This window comes from Toxoplasma gondii, chromosome VIIb (assembly GCF_000006565.2).
Source record: "Toxoplasma gondii ME49 chromosome VIIb, whole genome shotgun sequence".
NCBI classification, from domain to species: domain Eukaryota; phylum Apicomplexa; class Conoidasida; order Eucoccidiorida; family Sarcocystidae; genus Toxoplasma; species Toxoplasma gondii.
The window spans coordinates 788,667-808,826 of record NC_031475.1 but is presented as its reverse complement, the minus strand read 5'-3'; the positions used below and the strand labels follow the sequence as shown (position 1 = coordinate 808,826).

Here is a 20,160-nt window from a genome sequence, read left to right as displayed (position 1 = left end):
GCATGATCAATATCGTCAGGAGAACGAGAGCAGAGACTGAAACGAATCGAAATTCTCAGAAACTCTGTGATCGTCAGAAACGTCCGTCAAACACAGCAACTCCTGACGGAGTTACAGGTGAGAGAGAAGGTGATCCCGTGCAGCCGCGTCTCAGTGCCTTACACCTAATCGTCGGGGACAACCACCCCGCCAAACGGGTGAACTTTCGGTCGGCCATGCAATCCACTTTCCGGGCGCACATCATTTCTACGTTTAGACGTGATAGTTCAGAAGACATCTGGGCTGTGGCTCTGGACGGTGGAGAGAGGAAGAGTTATAATGCTGCACGCATCTCAAACCCTACCTACGGTTTTTATGTTGGCGAACACGCCTTCCGAAAATTAGAAGGCCTCACGCACCACCTCACCTGTGAGAAACGCGAAAGGATGACGTCAAAAAATGCGCTGTGCGTAACCAGGAGACGATTTGTCGATGAATTTCATTGGAACTCGAAACCGGTTCTAGAGTGGTTCTGTCACTTTTCCCCAATCCACTTCCCGCGCGACTCCTGCGAAGAAACGACGAGAGGAGCGCATCTCGTTGCGCCGCTTCTCGCCTCTTCTTCGAAATACATTTCCTGGAAACGCCACAGAGAATCAGGGTAGTTTGGGTTCCTTTTTGGCATCGCAGGAAATCCTAGCACAGGCATGGGCTCTTGAGTTGTTTGTCTACTGCCTCTCAGACCATCATGAAACCGGACACGATTACGCTAGGAGTCGCAGATGAGGAAGACATCCGTCACCGAGACGAAAAAACCGCAGAAAGTAAATTCAATGAGAAACAAGAAGACGTGATTCGCTTCCAACGACAGGCAGCAGAATTTGAAAAGCTGGAGCAAGTGGCTCGACAGAGGCTCCTTACTCAACTTGCTGAGAAAGAAAAGGACCTGGACGCCAAGGCCCAAGACGCAGCCGTCCGCGACAAAGAGAGGCAGGTCCGATTGAACAATCCCCAGATAGCATCGACAGTGCTAAGAGCGTTGTCACAGTAGTCTGCGTCTGCCAATTAATGTTCTGGGAGAAACCCCGTGGTCTTGAAAGACATATGCAGTTTTTTCCGTGCTGCCCTAAAATGCAAGAACACAAACACACGAGTGATTTCCCCTGTCTCGACAGAGGAAATCACATCGACACTAACAGGTTTCTCTCCTGTTCTAAAACTCTATTTAGACGAGACAAAACACGCTGCTTGTGCACATGCAACCGTTTCACTTGTATACCACCATACCATTCCGCATATACGTGTAGTGGGTATCCGTAAACAGCAGATAAACATCACGCTTTTAGATCGATTGGCACAATTCATGAAGCAAAATACTCATTGCCTGAGTTCTTTCTCTCCAACTTCGATGGCCACTGCCGCTCCTCGACCACTTCAGGATCACCTCAACAAGACACTCCGAGCAGCAGAGTACAAACTCCAGGCAGCTTTGAGCGTTCGAAAAGGAGAGCTGAAAACAACCTACGGTTCTCTGGGCGTCGACAGGGCCTATACACGCTTCGCGACGGAGCAGAAACCCCCGGAAAAGAAAGCTTTCATCGGTGAGAGAGAAAAGAAAGCTTCTATCCGTCCGTCAAGTAGACCCTGCTAGAAGAGAGTGGTGTGCTGTCATGAAAGCAGCTGGCCGTAAGCGAATGAGTCGCTTGCGGTAAACAAACCCGGTTGTTGCCTGATATTCGAGGCATACAGAAGCAGAAAGGAGTCGGATCCGGCTTAGAGTGTCTCTGAAGATCCAGACCGTGAAAAAAACTTTTTCTTTCGTCTGGAAAAAAGTGAAGTCTCAAGATTCTTCCTTCTTTTTTTAAAAAAACAAACCAGCAAAAAGGCGTGTTTGCCCCCTGTTTCCGCTGGCGTAGAAAAAAACGGTGAGTCACGCGATTCTCTAGGACTCTCTCTCCGTCGCTTCGGGTGCCTCCAGTATCCGCGTCTTGTGCCCCATCCTCTTACCAGGGATTCTTCCTGGAGAGAGCGCGTTTGCGGGAGCCTGAAGAGGCTTCCGCTTGGCAGACAGATTTGAGAATGCCCAGGAGAAAGCGCTCGTTTGCTTCCAGGAAAGAAGTACAAGGTCGACTGGGTCCGCGCGCCTCAGCCTCTCCGTCTTCGAGTTGATGTTTGTCGAGCTGTCAAAGACAAACTTCCTCAGGGGCAATACGTCATCATGGCTTCCGTGTGGAACAGACTCGGTAAGTCCCGAATGTTCCTTGGTCGACAGTCCTAGCTCGACGCGTGTGACCCCTGGATGAGTGCTTCTTCGAGTAGAAAAAGGTCCTTGGTGATCTGCGATGGAAAACAGAGAAATCCTGATGCGCCATTTCCACATCCTTTCACTAGTTGGACGCCTTTAGGCACCCAGATGAACCCTCAGAAACCAGCAGGTAAACATGCACGTTTGCAGTAGGCAAGTGTACCTGTATGTCTTGGTGTCTGAGGGAAGCATGTGCCGGCGACGATACAGACGCGCGTGCAATGGGGGGATCTACAGCAGCACAGAAATAGGGAGGGGGGGGATTATTTCTATCTGTCTGCGGAACTCCGCAGCGTCCTGCAAGAAAGGAACAATAAGCGATGTCGCGAGGAAGGGCGTACTGTTGGGGGAACTGAAATTCATGGTTTGCGTGCCGGTCAGAAAGGGAGAAAACTGGGGAAGAAAACGGCTTTTCACTTGAAGCCCTAAAACAAAAAGGTCTCCGAGACAAAGATGACATGATTCCAGGAGTCGAAGTTGCTCCGCTTGATCTCTTACAGATGACATGAGCTTCCAACGTAGTTATCCACCCTTTTCTCGTTTCTCGCCTTTCTCCTTTTCACGTTGCTCCTCGCCTCGGCTTCTCTCTGGGTCACACACTCATGCACCTCTCTCGTCGGTCTTCACCTTTCTTTCCTCGTTGCTTCAGGCGGGCACCGACTCCAGTGGTCGTCTCTGCAGAACCTTGAAGACCACGAGCAAGACACGAAGAAGAAATCTGTTCTGAGACAAGTCACAGATCTCCTCGACGACAGCAAGCGAAAAGCCAAGGAAGTTTCAGGCGTCATCAGCACCTCCAGTGCAGTCACAGCCCCCGTTGCACACTCGGGGCTTTGGTACACGGACATTCTTCGGTGCGTTCTAGGAACTCGAAACATCTATCAAACTCTCTCCACATCTCCTTATAACTCTATGATCAGTCACATCGTCTTGGGAACCATCACCTCTGATACACGTTTATTTATACGCTTTTGCTGGAGAGTCGCTTCTTCGCGGTGGACTACTGGAATAGATCCCGAAGGTCCTTGTTCACCAGACCCAAGTTCCACCGTATACGACCAAGGCAGAGTTAAGCCGAGTTTCACTCTTCACTCTAGGTTCGGTTTGCGTTTTTCGAACTCCATCTCTAATCTCTGCGCCTTTTGTAACCTTCGTGTAGTGGTCCCCACTCTCTGTAGGTGGAGATCACGCAGTGAGAGCAAAACGCTTTGTAAACGACTGTACACCATGTTTTAGACTCATGCATGCACAAAGAAATGCTTGCTTGCACACTGTTAAAAAGTACAATCGTGCATGCGACTCAAGCACATTTTGCTGTTCCCGGTCGCTTCTTCTAGGTTCGATCAAACAATCTATTTGGCCTGTCCGCCTGAGAAAGACATCACCCCCTCGATGTGTCTCATCCTTGAACTCTACTACCTAAGAGGAAGCATCTCACCAGTCGACAAAGTAAGTTATCAAACACATTCAATTGTGTGTACACACCTATGTATATGTATATATGAATTGTTTGATCTATCTGTCGATCTCTCTCTCTGTAACTCTCATTCTTATCTCGATCTACTTAGTTGTGTAGGTGTGTACATCTGCAAAGACATACGAGCTTGTGCTGATGCGATTCGGCAGCTGAATGTTAATGCTTGAAGTGTATATGTCTGTTGTGAAATATGTGGATCTGCGTGGAGCTGGATTCCTGACTCAGAAATCGCTGTAGTTGCCTTGATACGTGTAACTGTAGAGGCAGAGAGACCCAGCTAGCTTTCAGCTCAGGCTGGGAGGATGCGAGGGAAGACTGCCTGACTCATGAGGGATATTTGCTTTTGAAATTTCGTACGAGATTGTTATAAGGGTATCGATGCGAGAGACTCGCCAAGGTCGGCGTTTCACCGAGACGCAGGCATCGCGAGTTCTGGGGTCTCTTCGCGCTCCGCAGGTCGTCGCATGGGGCGCGTTTCCCCTCGTCGACTCAGATTTCAAACTCATTAGCGGATGTTTCAAGGTAGGAGAGAATTCTCTGGAGGGAAAAGAACAAAGCAACAGCGGTGTTTCGAGCCTTGTAATCGTTTCTGTTCACCTGTGGCTCTTTCTATGTCTCGTCTATCGACAAGTCATGGTTGCTTCCTCTAGCACCTAATCTCCTGCTTCTTCTACCGACCCGGTATCCTTGTTGGATGAAGCAACCTAGTCAGCAGACCTGTCTCCGGATCTCCCGTTTTTCTCCAGGCCTATCTCCGCACAGACTTGCACCGGTCTACTCTCGAGTGTGCTCTGTCTTGCGCCTGTGGAGTAGCGAGTAGGCCTTTGTAGCAGAGTTCGTGAGGGTGAGAGTCTGGAGGTCCTCGAGAGTGTAGACGTTTCGAGTATCCGGGATCACGCTGTGCACGCAGTGTTTTTACAGCCCCGGATTGATGTTCTGTTCACGCGCACACCTAAGAGAACTGGAAAGGAACGCTTCTCTAAAAAAACAAGACGTGTACGAGAACGGCGACGCTTTCGGCGGAGTTCTGTCTTCCGTTCGAAAAAAAGCGTCGAACCTTTGAATTGTGGACTTGCGTGCGATGCCAGGTCCCCCTTCTTCGCGGACATGTCGACCCGTCGGTAAACACGTACGCGCAGTATGAGAAACTTTACAGAGAAGACATCCAGCCGTGGATTGGCAACCTCTACTTCCGCTGCGACCGCCTGCCCAAGTACTCCGCCGGTCAACTCGAGTTCGAGGTACTTCTGAACTACACAGGAAATCTCTTGGGTGTGAAGAGAAGACAGCAGAGGCCGGAGCTGACGACTGGCGAGCTTCGGGACAACGGTAGGCGGGCAGAACAAGTCGAGGAACAGAAACACACTGGATCGACCTCCACTTCGCAGATCGTGGAAGCGATTCCATGGTCCATGAACAGAGTGACCCACCACATGTCTTCGCTTCTCGGGTGTGTGCGTTAAGAGCGCGTTCACACGAATCCGCGAAAAACAGTTGAAACTCCCCGCAAAGGCTCCACCACAGCTCACGAAGAATCTGGAAAACTACATGTTGATTCAACGGGCAGTGAGACGGCCTCCTCCGTTTCCTGCTTCGAAGAAGAAATTCGCGAGGTCCCGGGACTGACGAGAAAAAAGAATGTTCGCTGTCCGTCTCCGACAGACGGTGATCTGTGTGCGGACCCCCCGCGACCGTGAGCTCGTCTTTGAGAGAGTCACGAATGTATTTAGGAAACTGAGTATGCGCCGGTCAAGACGGCAAACCAAACCACTGGAGTGCCACTGTTTACTGGCAGGAGGACGCGCGCTCTTTACTCTCGTTTTTCTTCATGAAAAGAACAGTCGATCCCATCTTCCTGGACTGCACAAGAGAGTGAGAAAGAACCTTTGTTAACTGAGGAATTTCCCTCTCTCTGAAAGACCTGAACAGTCGACAGCGGCACTTCTGAATCTCCGCACTGCCAGAGTTCCACGCAACAGGTGACAAATCGAGGGTATCCGCCGTCTGCCATGTTCCATTCGAGTAGATTGCTTCTCAGTCTTCTCTCTCTGCATGTCGTGAGTCGCCGTCATTCCTCGTTCTTCTTTTACCTAAAAAACCTTGTTGCAAAACCTTGCTTCACTCCCCGGGGTCCTGCATCTTGCGCCACCTTCCTCCCATGCGTGATTGTTTCCAACTGTCCCCGCCAGCCGAACGAACAGTCGACGAACTCCGACAAGCGCTCAACGAACCTCACGAGGTCTTGCCAGGTAGGGCAGCGAAACGGGGACAGAACGCTGGAGAGTTGTGCGTTGTTTCAGGTTTTCAAACGAGAAGGAAGACGGTCTCGGTCACATGCGCCCAGAACTTTGTATTGGGGGACTCCGAGAAACCTCCGTTTTTCACGAGAGACCATTCCATACCGTTTAGCTCCGTGTCTAATTTATGTCGTGAAACCACACATCCTTCGTCCTCTTGTTCCCGCTCTTTTCCTCTTATTTGTGCCTCTTGTCCTCCCCCTACTCTTCGCGACCGCCTTGTGAGCTCTCTCTTTCCTCAGCTGCTCTGCCTCCTCGTCTTGTTTCTTTCTCGTTGATGTTTCCCTTTCGACCGAGTGCGTCTCAAAGAGGCTTGTGTGCACTTTCGAGAGCAGCAAGGACCTCTGCTTCCTCACAGGAAGATCGGAAGCCTCAACTGCCATCGCAACCGTCTGCGACCGACCAGATACCAAGCATGGGGCTTGGGCTGTTGTTCACATTTAGTTTTTCCTTTTGCACTTGACCGAAAAGAAGGCCAACTGGTGTTGTTTAAACGTTGCAGTTGCCCCGTCGCCTCTCGGAAAAGCGACTGTTGCATTCCCACTGTAAATTCATTCGAAAAATGTACTCGGAATGCCTCGGTCCGGTACGCCGCAGTCTCACCTTTTCTTCTTTTTCACCTGGTATTTTGCAGACACAGAAGACGCAGTGATGAAGGACGGGGTGAGGGCCGTGAAGACGAGCGGAATGACAGGCAACGGCTACCGGCCTCTGACCGACGCGGCAGACTTTGACGAATTCCATTATTCCGGCAAGTTCTCGATTTTCTTCTCTTTTCTCTTTCATCTTTTCTTCGTCTCTATGTTTGTTTTTCCGCTCGCCTTTTCCTCCTTTTCCTTCCCTCGTTTCTGCTTCCCTCTCCTCCTCTTTTCTCTTTTTTCTGCTCTCTGTCTTCGCACCGCAGAGGATCCGCGCGACTCACGCGTGACTCTGGACTTCTCGCCAAGATCTAATGGATATCTTATTCAACCTTGAACGTATCAAGTTGATAGCTTATTTTCATCGCGTTGTCGTGACGGGGACATCACTTTTTCTTCGCGTAAATCTCATTTCGCGCATACATCCTTCCTTTTCATCTCACTTGCATCTGACAGACATCTCCTCAATACTTGGTGGATGTCTCACTCTCGTGAGCGCGCATGCGCCGAAAGGAGCAGTTTTTCTGGTGAAGACCAGGTGCTCAGAAGAAAGCGAGATATCCATGAAGTTTTGAGGAGATGCCTGTTGGATGCAAATGAGATGAAAAGGAGGTATTCAAGAGATGCGTTTTACACGCAGAAACAGTGGTATTCCGAAATGAGCTACCAACGAGATCAGTCTAAGCCGAAAATATGCCCGTTTGATTCTTTGGGAATTTCGGGATTCTCCTTGCGTTTCCTGTTCTTCTTCAGTCACTTCTGGACACACCTTGGTGCGGAAGAACGAGCTGTCAAGAAAAGCAAAGTACATCTCCAACGAGCTTTTTGGAGACTTTGTAGTTTCGACGGATGTCAGAGAACTGGGTGAGAAACCTTTCGCTCTCGCCAAGAAAAAAAAGAGACACGCATGCTGGAAATGCTGAAACGCATGCAACGCTGCAAATATCTAGAACCCATAAGTTTCCTCTACAACAACATCCACCTTCACATATATTTCTACACACGCATATATATATATATATATATATATATCTAGGATGGTAAACACACATTCACACATACACACATGTACACATGCATGCCTACATATCGAGACATAATCCTATTTTTTATGTAGTTATATATATTTATACTCTGGTTTACAGTCTTACATATATACATGCAGACATTGATATACACATTGATACCTATACGTGTATAACACACCCACATACGTATATATATATATATATATATGTATATATATGTATATGTATATATTTGCATCCACTTCTGACGGTCGTTATATCTGTGTGTGTATGCATGCATTCGAGATGTGCGGTTGACTGTTTCCTGTGGGATTTCGTTCTCAGGGCTTTGCTCGTTTGCGGCCATTCTGTTTTTGCTGGCTTTCTGGGTTCGGATTTTTATTCACTACTTTGGTCAGTGGCTCTTGCTCTCGGCCTTCAGAGTGCCTGTCTACCAACTCGATGTCTCCTTTGTCATCGTCTACGTCAGATATGTTCAGGTTCGTCTCTTCACTCTTTCCTTTTGTCGCTTCCACGCCCTCTGAAACTGTCGACGCTCATATCTTGAAACACTGATGCCGACAGAGATGAGTCTTTCAACGCTGTAGGAGGGACGCATTTTTGGCGTGAGAGTTCCCTGATTTGAGAAAGTGGAAGCGAGGGTGAGGAAAGCATGCGCGACAGGCTAGGGTAAAGACGAGGAAGCGACTGTCAAATGGATTCGTATGAATGGACGATGGCTGGAAGTACCACGCTACACGTAGACACTCTGTCTGGACCCAGGCTGCGCGAGCCGGCACTGTTAGGTGGAGATTTCGAAAGAATTTCAGTTTGGAAACTCACCTGTTTTCTCGAGCCCCCAACGGATGACGCCCTTTGAAGTCACTCGCAGTTCGCGTCGCAGAGGAACTTCACATGTTGCTTGCAATCGTCGACGCAGGAGACACACGATAAACTGTATAGCGGTTAACGTCGACCCTTCTTCGGTAATGCCACTGGACAACTGAGATACACTCGGTCGCCTCTTTCCTTCGAAGGAGCTTCTCGAACTTTGTGTTGTTCTAGGTCGACTCCACGTCGAAAAAGAGACTCTGCGCTGCATGCACCGAACACTTGCCTAAATATAAACCTTGTGACGCATGGACGAATTTCCATCTCCTGCCTTCCGGGCGCCGTGGTTCGAAGGTGGGGACATCCAAGGGGAATGCATGCACGTCTATGTCTCTCGATTCGCGAATTCAGATACATGTAGAATACAGATACAGATTTGGATACCTTTAGAAACACACCTACACACATATGCATACATATATACATATCTATATATGCATATACTTCGTTTTTGTTCTCCTTGCTGAGACTTGCATCAGGACCTGTTAACTGCAGACAAAGAAGTCGCTGTCGTTCTCGCCGGACCTCTCACAGCCTACTTCGTTTTCCTTCTGATGAGTTTTCTTCTCGCGCTCTCTCAACACAGCTTCGGAAGACTTCCGTCCCTCGGTGAGATGGCTTCGGATTCTAGAAAGGGAACTCTTTTCTCTTCCACGGCGAGAAAAAAGATTCACACCCACTCTGTTCTGTCTCAAACGTTCTCCACACAAAAAAAAGACTTGGCATGCGACGTCCGTTCTCTGGAGCTTCTTCCTCGTCGCTGTCTCCTCCACATCTGTCTTTCTCTCTTCCTCCCTTTCTCGATGTCTGTCTGTCTCTCTTTGTGTCACCCTATTACCTTGTCACATTCCTACATCTGTGCGTCTCTCTGCCTTCGCGTCTGTCTCTGTGTCTGTGTGTCTCTGTTCGGTCCTGAATGCAGTCGTCTCTCCTCCATGTTTTCGGTGAATCGGTCTCTGCGCGGTTTCTATTTTGAATCCAAAACGCGAGTGCGTTGGATTGCCTCGGATCCATGAAAGATGTCGTGCAGAGTAGGCACCGTGACTAGCGCAGCGTCAAAGAGAGCGCGAGAGCGCGAGTGTGCATGTCGGGAAGCAGGAGTTGCTGAGGCTCGACGCTTTTTCTGCAGCGCTCTCACGCCTCACGTTTCCTCCTTTCTCAGAGGTACTGCTGCGGACAAGTTTTTTTTTGTGAAAAGATCACCGCCGACTTCTCTCCACTCACACAACGTCCTTTCGCCTGGACTCTCCAGTGTACAGGTTTGTGCCTGCGTACGGCCTCGCGGTGATTCTTGCGCCTGAAGTCAATTTCGCCATCGACGTCATCGCCGGGCACTCCTCTGGAGACGCGTTCAAACTTTACCATCTGTACCAACTTCGAGAGGGGAACGGAATTGTCGGCATCATCTTCACGTTCCTCCTCTACGCGGCCTTCACTGCTGTTGCTCTCTTGGTAATCGAAAGCCAGTCTTCTCACAAAGATACACTTACATCCATACATCCATATATATCTATACATGCACTCATACATATTGATATATGTGTGTATATGTATCGATAATACATGGATGCACGCTTGTCTGGACGAGTCGATCGGTTTCGTCTTTTTCTGCCTTTGCGCTTCCTGTCTCCGTGTCTCTTCTACTCTCTGTCTCTGTTTCTCTGTGTCCAGGTTCGCTTTTCATGGTCGTTCCGTTCAGTGTCTTCTCGTTCCTCTGCACTGGAGAAGCGCAGTGAAGGCGTTGTTGTTTCGTTTGACTTTCCTTCCGCGTTTGCGCGTTTTTCGGAGATTGTTTGTCGTCGACTGCGCGGCAACTCTCGCCCTCGGAGGAGCGTCTGTCTCTGGCGCGAGAGCATCTCCTGCCAAAGGCCGTCAAGTGCTCTCGTTTTCCTCGGTTCTCTCCTGTCGCTTTCGCAGCTGGCGTGATCTCTCTTCTTGTGTATGTGTCAGTGTCTCTCTCTCCTTGCGTCGTACTTCTCCGTCTGATGCGCCGCCCCACTGCGTCGCTGTCTGGGTCTCTCCCCGTTCGCAGACGTTCTACTTCTACGTCACTCAAATCCATAGAAGCGGAAGAGTGCGAGACATGCATCGCAGACTGACTGCGGATGAACTGGACTTCTTCATCCCGCTCGACAGCGAAGTTTCTGCGAGATATCTCAAGTGGGTGTGTTTCACCGCGGCGCAGTTTCGAGGAGCAGAGGGAGAGACGCGGACAACTCAAGTCACAGAGTTTCTCGGTGAGCACAGGAGAAGGAAGAAGACGAAGACCAAAGCAGAAGAAGGTGCAAGGCAGTTTGCGGTGAATGCGGAGGCACAAAGGGAACCAAGGAGGCCTCTCTTCGCAGTCAAGGAGAGCGGCAAAACATTCTCCTCTCACTAGGGAAGAGTCGTTCTGCTTGCTAGACGTTTCACTCGGTCGTTCGCGTCTGCCAACGAACTTGGCCATGTTGTTCAGATGAAAAGATACACGCGCCGCCATGTCACCATTCAGATGTTTTCGCACTTCGCGTACACTCGCAGGTCTGTGAGAACTGCGTTGCCGCGGCGGTCGGACTTCTCTATGCGGTCTGTATCCCCCTGCAGCGCTCTCCATGGTGGGGGTCGCGATTCGTTTGGGGAGCGACTCGACTCGCGTAGCTCCCTTTCGCTTTGCTCTCGATAGAAACGTCTGTGGTCTCCTCCGTACGAAGCCGACATGAAGAACATAAAAATCCTAGCTAGACCGTGTCTTGTTGTTGTCACATTGGAAATGGATACTGTCTCTGTACACGGGGTCGGCGAATCCTTCCTTTGTTCTTCAGTCTCTCCCTCAGTAGCCTTTCTTCCACTGCTGTGAAGAAGTTCCGGCTGAGACTGCCTTGCCATCTGTTTTCGCCGATTCCCTTGGCGTCCACGACTCCGTCCTTCATGCTTGAAAAACGAAGGACTGCCTGTGCCTTTGAAAAGCATATGCGACGCTTTCCTCACTCCTGTTCGCCGACTCGTTTTCTCTGCAGAAAGAATCCTTTCCTGTTTCCTTTTCTTTCGCCGCTCTCTTCTCAGTGGACAGAGACGAACAGGCGTTTGTCAAGAGTCTGGCGCAGATCGGCGACGTTTCGGAGGGGAGACTGGAAGAAGGACCGGACCTCGGCTTTCGCTCTGAAGAGCAGAAATGCCGACGCTTCTTCCGGTCAAGAAGAACGGACGCAACGACCTACATTTGCATCCATACGATCCACCCGAGTCACGGCACTCGCACGCTGTACAGACATTTCATGCGGTGAGCTCTCGCGTCGGCTTTCGCACTCGGAAGACAGCGTTCGCGTCCTCGTTCTCCTCGTCGCTCAGAGACACAGAGAGGAAGGACGAAGCTGCACAGTCTGTGGTTCTCTTCACAGCGCAGCAGTTCTGTAGCTTTCCTGAGGAAGCACCGTGGAAGGTGAACACCGGCATTCTTAGGTCCTTCCCAGCATACTTTGATCGACAATTGCGTCGCGAGCATCTCTTCTGACAGCGGAGACCTGCTGCATGCGGGGGGTCTGCCTTCTGGGTCTCTTTCGCTTCGTCAAATCTGGAAAAGTCTGCTTCCGTAGGACTTGACCGCAAGTCTTGGCTCGTCGGCGTTCACAAGAGAAGATCGAGATTTGGATACTATGTGTGGCATTTCTGAAGAGACAAACCGGAGTGTTCGTTTCCCTTTCTTCTTTTCCAGGTATCCGGACGGAGCGATTTGCGAACTGAATCCAAAGGAACCGGCAAAACTTCTCGCGGAACAGAAGGCGCCCGGCACTGTCACTCAACTTTTGTACGACGCCGCCGATGGCCGTGTTGAAAGTACCAAAGAAGTCCTTTTGCAGCCGTGGCTTGCGGAGAACTTTGGGGATCTGCCGCCTCTCCTCTTCACCGAAAATTCAAAAGCGACCGAAACTCGCCACTCAAACTACGCCCTCGCTCCCCCCCAAAATAATTCTTCATCATCTTCCTCTTCATCCTCATCATCTTCATCTTCATCCTCATCATCTTCTTCCTCTTCATCATCCTCATCATCTTCTTCCTCTTCATCATCCTCATCATCTTCATCTTCCTCCTCTTCTTCTGCTTGCCAGGTCGAGGGGGGTTTCGGCGTCGACGTTTGCGCGTCTTCGCTGCCTTCCCTTACTCGGGAGAATTCACGGAGAAGAGAGAGTGGGCTGTCTGTGCAGACACCCGGAAGCGAAGAGAAAACCGAGGGAGAGAGCAAAGAGTCTCCGGAAGAAGAGGCGGAAACGCAGAGAGAGGAAGGAAGAAGCGAACCTAGCGAACGAGGAAGCGAGATGAATTTTGCGGACGGGGGATCGAGACAGGACTCCACACAGACGTCGAGGTTTAACTTGTATGACTCCTAGACAGTTCATATTTTTGTGTTAATTTGGTCGCTACTTTGCGTAATGCATAGAATATAAAAGATGAGACTATACTTTTGTGCAGAACAGTTAACTTCCTATTACCAAGCCAATTCTTCCCCTGGATCCGCAGGGCGAGGAAACGAGGTCGAGTGCTGAGCAAGAAATTGCACCTTCGCCGGGTCAACTGGCAGAGCGTTTCTTCTTTTTCCGCGAGACCGAGGAAACGGTTCCGAAGTGAGAGCAGAGAGATACCGAATCATCGACATACCTGTCAAAAGCTCTCGAAGTCCTTCTCTCTACATCTCTTAAAGGTCACTGTGCTCCTCCTCCGCGCAAGACAGGTGCTACACGGTTATACCGTTGCCAACCGGATTGACCGCGCCTGTGTGAGTGGACACCGCCTGTTCCCCGTAGATCTCCACAGGAGTGCATATGGAGGTGCAAGTATGCGTTTTCAACCTGAAGCTGTGACTTCGATTTGAATTCTTGGAAGATGTTGAGTCTAACTCTCTACCTGTCTTGCGCTCTTTTTACTGGCGAGGCGCACCCTCACAGAAAACGTGGTGTCTCCTAGGTGAAAAATCGTACTCACTCTGCGGACGACACTGTCTCCGTTCGATTCACGGCCTCCCTACGATCCACTCAGTCGAATGTAACAGTGCATTCCTGAGAATGAGAACCTGCGAAGAAAGAACTTCTTATCATAGCTGAGACTTCGAGGCGACGACTCTACTCGAAGGCTCCGCCCACGCGCATGCCTTGAAAGGAGGTTGATTCGGCGCGCATTCTCGTCGACTGTGGTATCGAGCGTACAGTTACCAACGCAGTGTTTTGAGTTGTGAGTTGCTGACACACGAACACAGGGTATACGAAACTCGAATCGGAAGAGAGAGGAATCCGAAACTCTTTGCTGGGCCTCTGCACTCTGTTGTAGCTGCGGTGTCGCGACCTGCCCTTTCCTGAAACCGTGAGTGAAGTCTGTGGGTCGGATCCGAAGGAAAAACTGGCCAACAAAATGGACCAGAAAACTAGATCCGATTGCACAAGAAGAAATCCTGTAAATCAGGCGATACAGAGTGGCAAATCTTCGCTTCCCTACACACGCTCTCTCGGTCGGCGAAAACGGTTGCAGATCCTGTGTGTCTTTCTCTGTAAAAAGCTTCCACCTCATCTCAACTTTTTGTGCTGCCAAAAGAGCGTTTCGTTGAATTGGTCGTTTGAGAGAGGGGGCTTCTCTCTCAGTCGCATGTCTTCACATAAACGATCTACTTCTGAGCGATCCAGTTTCGCGACATCTGCGGTTGAGACGCCTACTCTTAAGTGACTGCTTCGCCAAGACCTCCCTCTCTGATGTTTCCTTCTCGGATACGTTCTCCAGTTTTTATTTACATGACGTCTGCTTCAGATTCTCACTTTTTTCGAAACGTCTACGTTCACGGGATTAGACTGAGCGGTCAATCCAGAGTCGTTGAGTGAACGAGAGAGTAGCGAAGAGAGCTGAGGCATCGGCAGCCTGGCAGAACGCTTTAAGCAGGTCGCCTATCGGATGCGGACTTTCCTCTTCTTCCTTTCACCACAGAAAACCAATACAAAAGAATCCACAACCGACGAAGATGCCTTTTCTGCCGTTGCACCTTACGTCTCGTGTTCGCTGCGGTTCCCGCGCTTGCCTGCTCTAGCCTGGCTGCACTGAGAAGCAGTGAGAGGCACTTTGGAGAACATCGGAAAAGTCTTTCCGAAAGCAATTTGAGCCTCTTCTTTCGCCAGCGACGGCCTCGTTTCCAGCCTTGAAAACGCGAGAGAGCGGCGTCTGCTTCGGTCTCTGCCTCGATCTTGTTTCTTTCACCACACAGCTTTTTTTACGCTTCTGCCCTTCCTCTCTCGTTCGTTGTTGCTGCATTTTCGCAGTCCTTTCCCTCTCCGCTGTGTTTGCTTCTTCTGTTCACCTCGAGTCTTTCCTGCCTTTTTTTTCTGCCTGCCTCTGCGTCCTCGCCTTCGAGTCGCCTTGCTTCGTTCTTCTTTTACATGTCGTCGTCGAGTTGGGGGACATCTGGAAGTGCAGGATTCTCCCAGGAGTCGTACTTGGTGAAGTAGAAAGGCCGGAGCGGCGGCTTGGTCGGCGGATTCACGAGTTCCTTGCCGAACATGCGCACCGCTTTTCGCCGCAGAAAACAAATGTGTCTGTTCTCCTCCATCGACCGTACATGTTCCGTCCGGTACCGCCAGAGGTCCTCGCGGAGCAGCTCTTCTCTTCTTTCGGGCAATACGTTGACGACGAGGACGTCTCGAGAAACGTCGTGGGTGAACTTTACGCGGCCATGACACAGCGCGACCAGATTCGTCACTTTGGAGACTTTTACGTTCTCTCCAGGATACAACTTGAAATGTCTGTTTCTCCGCTTGGTCTCGACGTTGAAGGCAATGACTTTGCGCTGCTTGACCAGCACTACGCCTGGCCATACATACTCCGCAGCCAGGCGCCGGACCCCAACATGCGGCTTCCGCGCCTGACCGGTCGGAGACGCGCGACTCGGCCGACGGTACGACGCCGACTTCACCATCTTGGTGCGGCAAAACGTCAACAGCGACGGCGCAGCCGAGAGAAAAGACGAGGGAAGAGCAGGCGAAAGAGAAGATGACGGAAGAGAACAGAGGGGAGAAGAGGCAAGAGGTTGACGCGGAGAAACGAGAGAACGAAGAGGACCCAGAAGAGAGGTCCTACCGCAGAAGCCGCGAACATGAATGGGATGGAAGAAAGGACGGGAAGGAGACAGGGAGAAGGAAGAGGAGCAGAAGAAAGGACGCGAGAAACGCGAAGACAGAGGCACAGTCGACTGGGCAGAGACGCGCGGCACAGCAGTGGAGAAGAAGAAACGCAAAGACGCGAAAGAAGCAGAAGAGGATGGAGACACCGAAGACGAAAAGAAAGAAACCGAGAGGCGACAAGCAGAAGGCTGCGGCAGGAGTCGAGAAGAATGAGGTCTGGAGACGGAGCAAGGGAAGACAGAAAGAGAAGAGAGACGTGGATTCTGAGCAGGGTGAGGGTCCTGGCGAGAGGAAGACCGAGCGTCTTTCACCTGAGAAAAAAATGGCAGTTTCTGTCGAGAGAAAGACAGCTTCCTGCGCCGACCCAGTTGCCCGAGCGACGGCAACGCAGCCAGCTGCACCGCCATCACGCCGCCGCAAGGAGACTGCATGCGCGCCCTGGCAGAGGAGGCGAAGAAGAAAAGCAGATGCACAGAGACAGAGACAACAGCAAGGCGAGAAAGAAGGAGAAACCGAGAGAGAAAGATATAAAAAAGAAATCGACAGCGGAGTAAGAGTAGCACTCTTTCCCCGACGAAACCGTAAACCTGGACGGTTTCGGGAGCGGGTTTTTTTCACTGACCCGCACAGCGAATCGTTGTCCAAGACGCTTCGTACAAACACTCAGAATTCTCTGCGCGTGAGGCTGAGAGAGAGAAGAAGAAATCCACGAATTCTCACCACGAAAAAAGCCTTTCACTCGTCCAAAATGCCCCTTGCCTCCGCTGTCTCCATCGTGCGGCCTCTCTGCAAGAGAGTTCGGTCGACTTGTCGACCTTGTCCATAAGATTCCGGCGCGGAGAAAAAGCAAGGAATCCAACACAAATGAGAGAAGCATTTGAAGACAGACTCAGACAGAAACGGGGAGTTGCAGAAGGCAGAACTGTCTCGAGCTGCGCTCTCCTTGCCAACTTTTTTTCTTCACTGCATGCGCGTGCGTCCAGCGGTGACTCAGAGACCCTCAGCGTCTGAGACTCGGCCTTTCGCCGAAGGCAGGTCGTTCCTTGAACGGAAACTTTTTTTTCCGAGAACAGATCCACATCTGTCTTCTTTCTGCTCCCGAGAAACAATCGTCCGCCACTCTCGCACCCTGCCCTCCCTGCGCATGCATGAAAAAGAGACGCCTAGGCTCCGCAGAAGAGCCGGGAACTCACACAAACAGCAACAGTACACCTCTCCCCTTCTACGTATGCGTCTGTTTACATAGTTCAAACATGTCAAGATGCATGCATACGCCGGTGTCGACACAGAGACTGTTGGCGTCTTGTACATATACATGTTGTATGCAGGTGGATAATATCGGTGAACATGGGGGCGCCTTCATTTGTGCTTCCAGACGTTCGACTTGAAGGCCCAGAAAACGGAGAGAAAAACAACACTTGAAATCTTCTTCTGTTGACGAGCGGAACTTTGCCGCATGCGTCGTTGATCGTGAGGGAGTCTCTGCGTTTGTTCGCTTCTCTGCGCGCGGCTCTGTTTTCGCCCAGAATGGGGAGACACGGCTTTGGCATTTGTTTCTTCTTCTCCTCTTTCTTCTTCCTCTTCTTCTCGCACCTGAGGTCTCTTCAGGTCAGCGCTGGAGTCCGGTTGAGAAGCTTCTCAGGCAGAAATGTGGAAGTTCTTCCTCTCTCTCCACTTCGGTGGACGCAGGCGCTTCTTCCTTCCTCTCTCGCTCGCGGCGTCGCCGTTCGAGTCCATGCCGCGCCAGAGTGTGTAGCCTTTGCAGAATGCCCTGCTTGGATCACGGAAAAAGGAACAACGGACCAAGCGCGGAGTGGGCTGTCTCCTCTCTCTCCGTTCCCTTCTTCTTCATCTTCTTTCTCGTCTTCTCTCCGTTCCTCTCCCTCTTCTCCCTCTTCTTCTTCTTCTTCCTCTTCTTCGTCGGTCCTGTTCTCCTCCGTTGCCACAGCTGTGCATCGTCCAGGGGATTTGCTGGCAGCACTCGAGAGTCTGTGTCGAGAGGCGAATTCTCATGTTTCCTCCGATGAGTTTTCCAGTCGACCCAGAGCCTCGATGTCTTCTTTTCTCCCGCCGCTGCATGCGTCTACATCTCTCGGGGGCTCCCGCGGACCGGAGAGGAAAGGGCGTCGCAACGAACAGGGATGCATTTTTGGAAATCGGTCTCTGTTTGCTTCTCGCATGCATGTATCAGAGACAGAACGCGTCAGGAGGAGAGGGAACGTCACGCCTACTGATCACCTTCCACAACGTCTCTCTTTTGGTGCGTCGTCTTCCCCGCCTCTGCCTTTTTCTGCCTTCTTTCTCCGCGCTTCTGCCTCTCCTCTCTCTCGACCTGCTGTTCGTTTTCTGCCGCCTGCGAGCTCCTCCTTTTCTTCGTCGCGGCTGTTTTCTTCGACTGCGTCTTCTTCTGCCCAAAACGCCGCAGGAGAGAAGAGAGAGACAGGGGATGAGGGAGAGGAAGACGTACGCTGGAGAGGGCAAGTGCGTTACGCCGACCCTCTGCGAGACGCATTGGAAGGCCGCGAGACGGCGGCGGAGCGAGAACAAGCGACTTTGTTCAGCAACGACGTTTTCTTCGAGTTCTGCGGAAGCCTGGGGGACGACGAAAGCCTCCAGGAGGCGGCGGACAAGGCCCTTCGAAGGAAAAAGACGATGCGGAGGCACTTCGACGACATGCTCGCGTACGGAAGAAGACTGTGCGCGAAACAAAGCGCGAAACGCGAAGAAGAGGCTTCTGCTTCCGACGCAAAAGGCGAACTCTCTGGAGAGAAGAGCGGAGACAGAGACGAGCAAGAGGACGAGGCACCACTCGGGGAACGAGGTCGAGTCCACGCAGGAAGGGAAGAACGCGGCGAAGGTCGCGGCCGAGTGAGCAGACACAAGGCAGGCTCGGATAAGGATGGCGGACGCCCCGCATCCCGAAGAGAAGGCGAAGGCCTGTCGGAGAAGATCCGCCGGATCGGAGGAGAAGTCCAGGCTGAATCTCAAAACAGAAAGAGAGAAGAACAAGCCGGCGACCAGGGAGGAGAGCAAGAAGAGACCCAAGTTTCGTCGAATTCTCACCACCCAGGAACACGGCGGAACTCGGGCGCACAGAGGGGAAAAGAGTTGAAAGGCGTCCCCTTTCGGACATCCGAAAAAAACTGTCGCGAACAAGGAAAAACCGAATCGTCCGCGTCTCCACATTTGACGGACGCTTCTTCATCGTCGTTCTCTTCTTCTGGTCCGTCGTCTTCTCATAACGCATTTGGGACCTGGTTTGAACTCCACGAAGCGCAGGTGGGTCACTTCATGAAACGCACGCGCGCGAGAGCTTGGGGAGAGAAACTGAGGATTGGAGACAAGGATGTGACGCTGGTGTCTGAGGCCTGGGGTCGTTCTCCGAGTGCGCAAGCAAAGCGCGAACAAGGAGAGCGAATATCGAGACAAAAACCTGCGCTTCGCCTCCCGGAAGTGGACGAGAAGGCAGGTGACGGCGGCGTTTTGTTCGACGATGAAGACGACCAGGACTTGCCAGACATTGTTCAGTCTCCAAACAGAGCAGCGTGGCTTGAGGAAACCTGGATCGAAGGAGGAGACTCTTACACACGTTCATCTTCTTCCGCTTCTTCCTCCTCTTCTTCTTCCTCTTCTTCACAGTGCCTGGATGGCTTGGACTTCTTCGGCGCCGCCGGCGGGTGGCGCAGCTGCCGCCACACCGCAGAAGAAGTCGACAGCGCTATGGACGCGATGGTTGAGGAGACTGAGGGGAGTGCGCGCCGGGAACTGTTCGACGCCTTTGATGAAATTTCAGAAAAAGATGAAGCGATCAAGCAGTTGCTCGACAGCCGACCCAGACGCCAGACGCGTGCGGCTTGTGGGGTCTTTGGAGAGAGCGAAGAAACCGCAAACGGAGAAGCAACAGCGGCAGATCTCGCCCAGGGGGATAACTCCCTCTGGGTGGAGAAAGAAGGCCTTGTGTGGGGAGAAGGGGGAGCGACAGAGGCAGGTTGTGCACTCAACGCGGACAGCAAGGTCGAGGATGCAAGTTGCTGGCAGAGCCGCTGTGGGGAGGAAGAGGGACAGGAAGGAAGAGCGCGCGGGAGAGTGGACGAAAATCACTCGGTGGACCCCAAGTCGGGAGGTGTCGACGTGTGGCAAATTGTGGCACAAGCTACGGAGACAGAACGACCTGACTCTGGCTTCTGGGAATCCTGAGGAGCCCGAGGAACAGGGTCGGGATTCCGCAGATACTTGGGTCCACCCCTGTGAGACGCCGACAGCGACAACCGATCTTATCGAGACGTCTCTGTGAGAGATCGCGAAAAAAACTGACTTTTCCTATCTGGAAATGTACTTGACACGCACACAGACACACGTGTACGTATATCTGAGGCCATGCATATATATATATATATATATATATATATATATATATGCATATGTGCAACTGTACG

At 51.4% G+C, this 20,160-nt stretch overlaps 3 protein-coding genes across 3 annotated transcripts; 2 read left to right on the top strand and 1 right to left on the bottom strand.

The window, feature by feature from the left end:
• Nucleotides 1-235: 235 nt before the first annotated feature.
• TGME49_263100 (hypothetical protein) lies at nt 236-13,363 on the top strand. The gene is made up of 16 exons (XM_018781312.1): nt 236-973; nt 1,418-1,580; nt 2,091-2,222; nt 2,934-3,138; nt 3,622-3,733; nt 4,218-4,283; nt 4,850-5,090; nt 5,951-6,010; nt 6,693-6,809; nt 7,450-7,560; nt 8,049-8,203; nt 9,074-9,203; nt 9,847-10,046; nt 10,627-10,831; nt 11,637-11,853; nt 12,286-13,363. The coding sequence occupies exons 1-16, from the start codon at nt 728-730 to the stop codon at nt 12,956-12,958; spliced, it is 3,033 nt and encodes a 1,010-aa protein (XP_018637147.1). The 5' UTR covers nt 236-727; the 3' UTR covers nt 12,959-13,363.
• A 1,616-nt stretch (nt 13,364-14,979) lies between these two features.
• TGME49_263110 (hypothetical protein) lies at nt 14,980-16,155 on the bottom strand (the record flags this gene model as incomplete). Its single annotated transcript, XM_002365370.2, has 1 exon — nt 14,980-16,155. The coding sequence occupies one exon, from the start codon at nt 16,153-16,155 to the stop codon at nt 14,980-14,982; it is 1,176 nt and encodes a 391-aa protein (XP_002365411.2).
• A 1,096-nt stretch (nt 16,156-17,251) lies between these two features.
• TGME49_263120 (hypothetical protein) lies at nt 17,252-19,921 on the top strand (the record flags this gene model as incomplete). Its single annotated transcript, XM_002365371.1, has 1 exon — nt 17,252-19,921. One exon carries the CDS (start codon nt 17,252-17,254, stop codon nt 19,919-19,921), a length of 2,670 nt encoding a protein of 889 aa, XP_002365412.1.
• Nucleotides 19,922-20,160: the final 239 nt, after the last annotated feature.

Bases quoted from the DNA above. Each gene is read 5' to 3' on its own strand.
- TGME49_263100 (XM_018781312.1), top strand. From the start codon at position 728: ATGAAACCGGACACGATTACGCTAGGAGTCGCAGATGAGGAAGACATC. The intron at 3,734-4,217 runs GTAAGTTATCAA...CGCGCTCCGCAG, and splicing joins GCATCTCACCAGTCGACAAA to GTCGTCGCATGGGGCGCGTT. The intron at 10,047-10,626 runs GTAATCGAAAGC...CCCCGTTCGCAG, and splicing joins TCACTGCTGTTGCTCTCTTG to ACGTTCTACTTCTACGTCAC.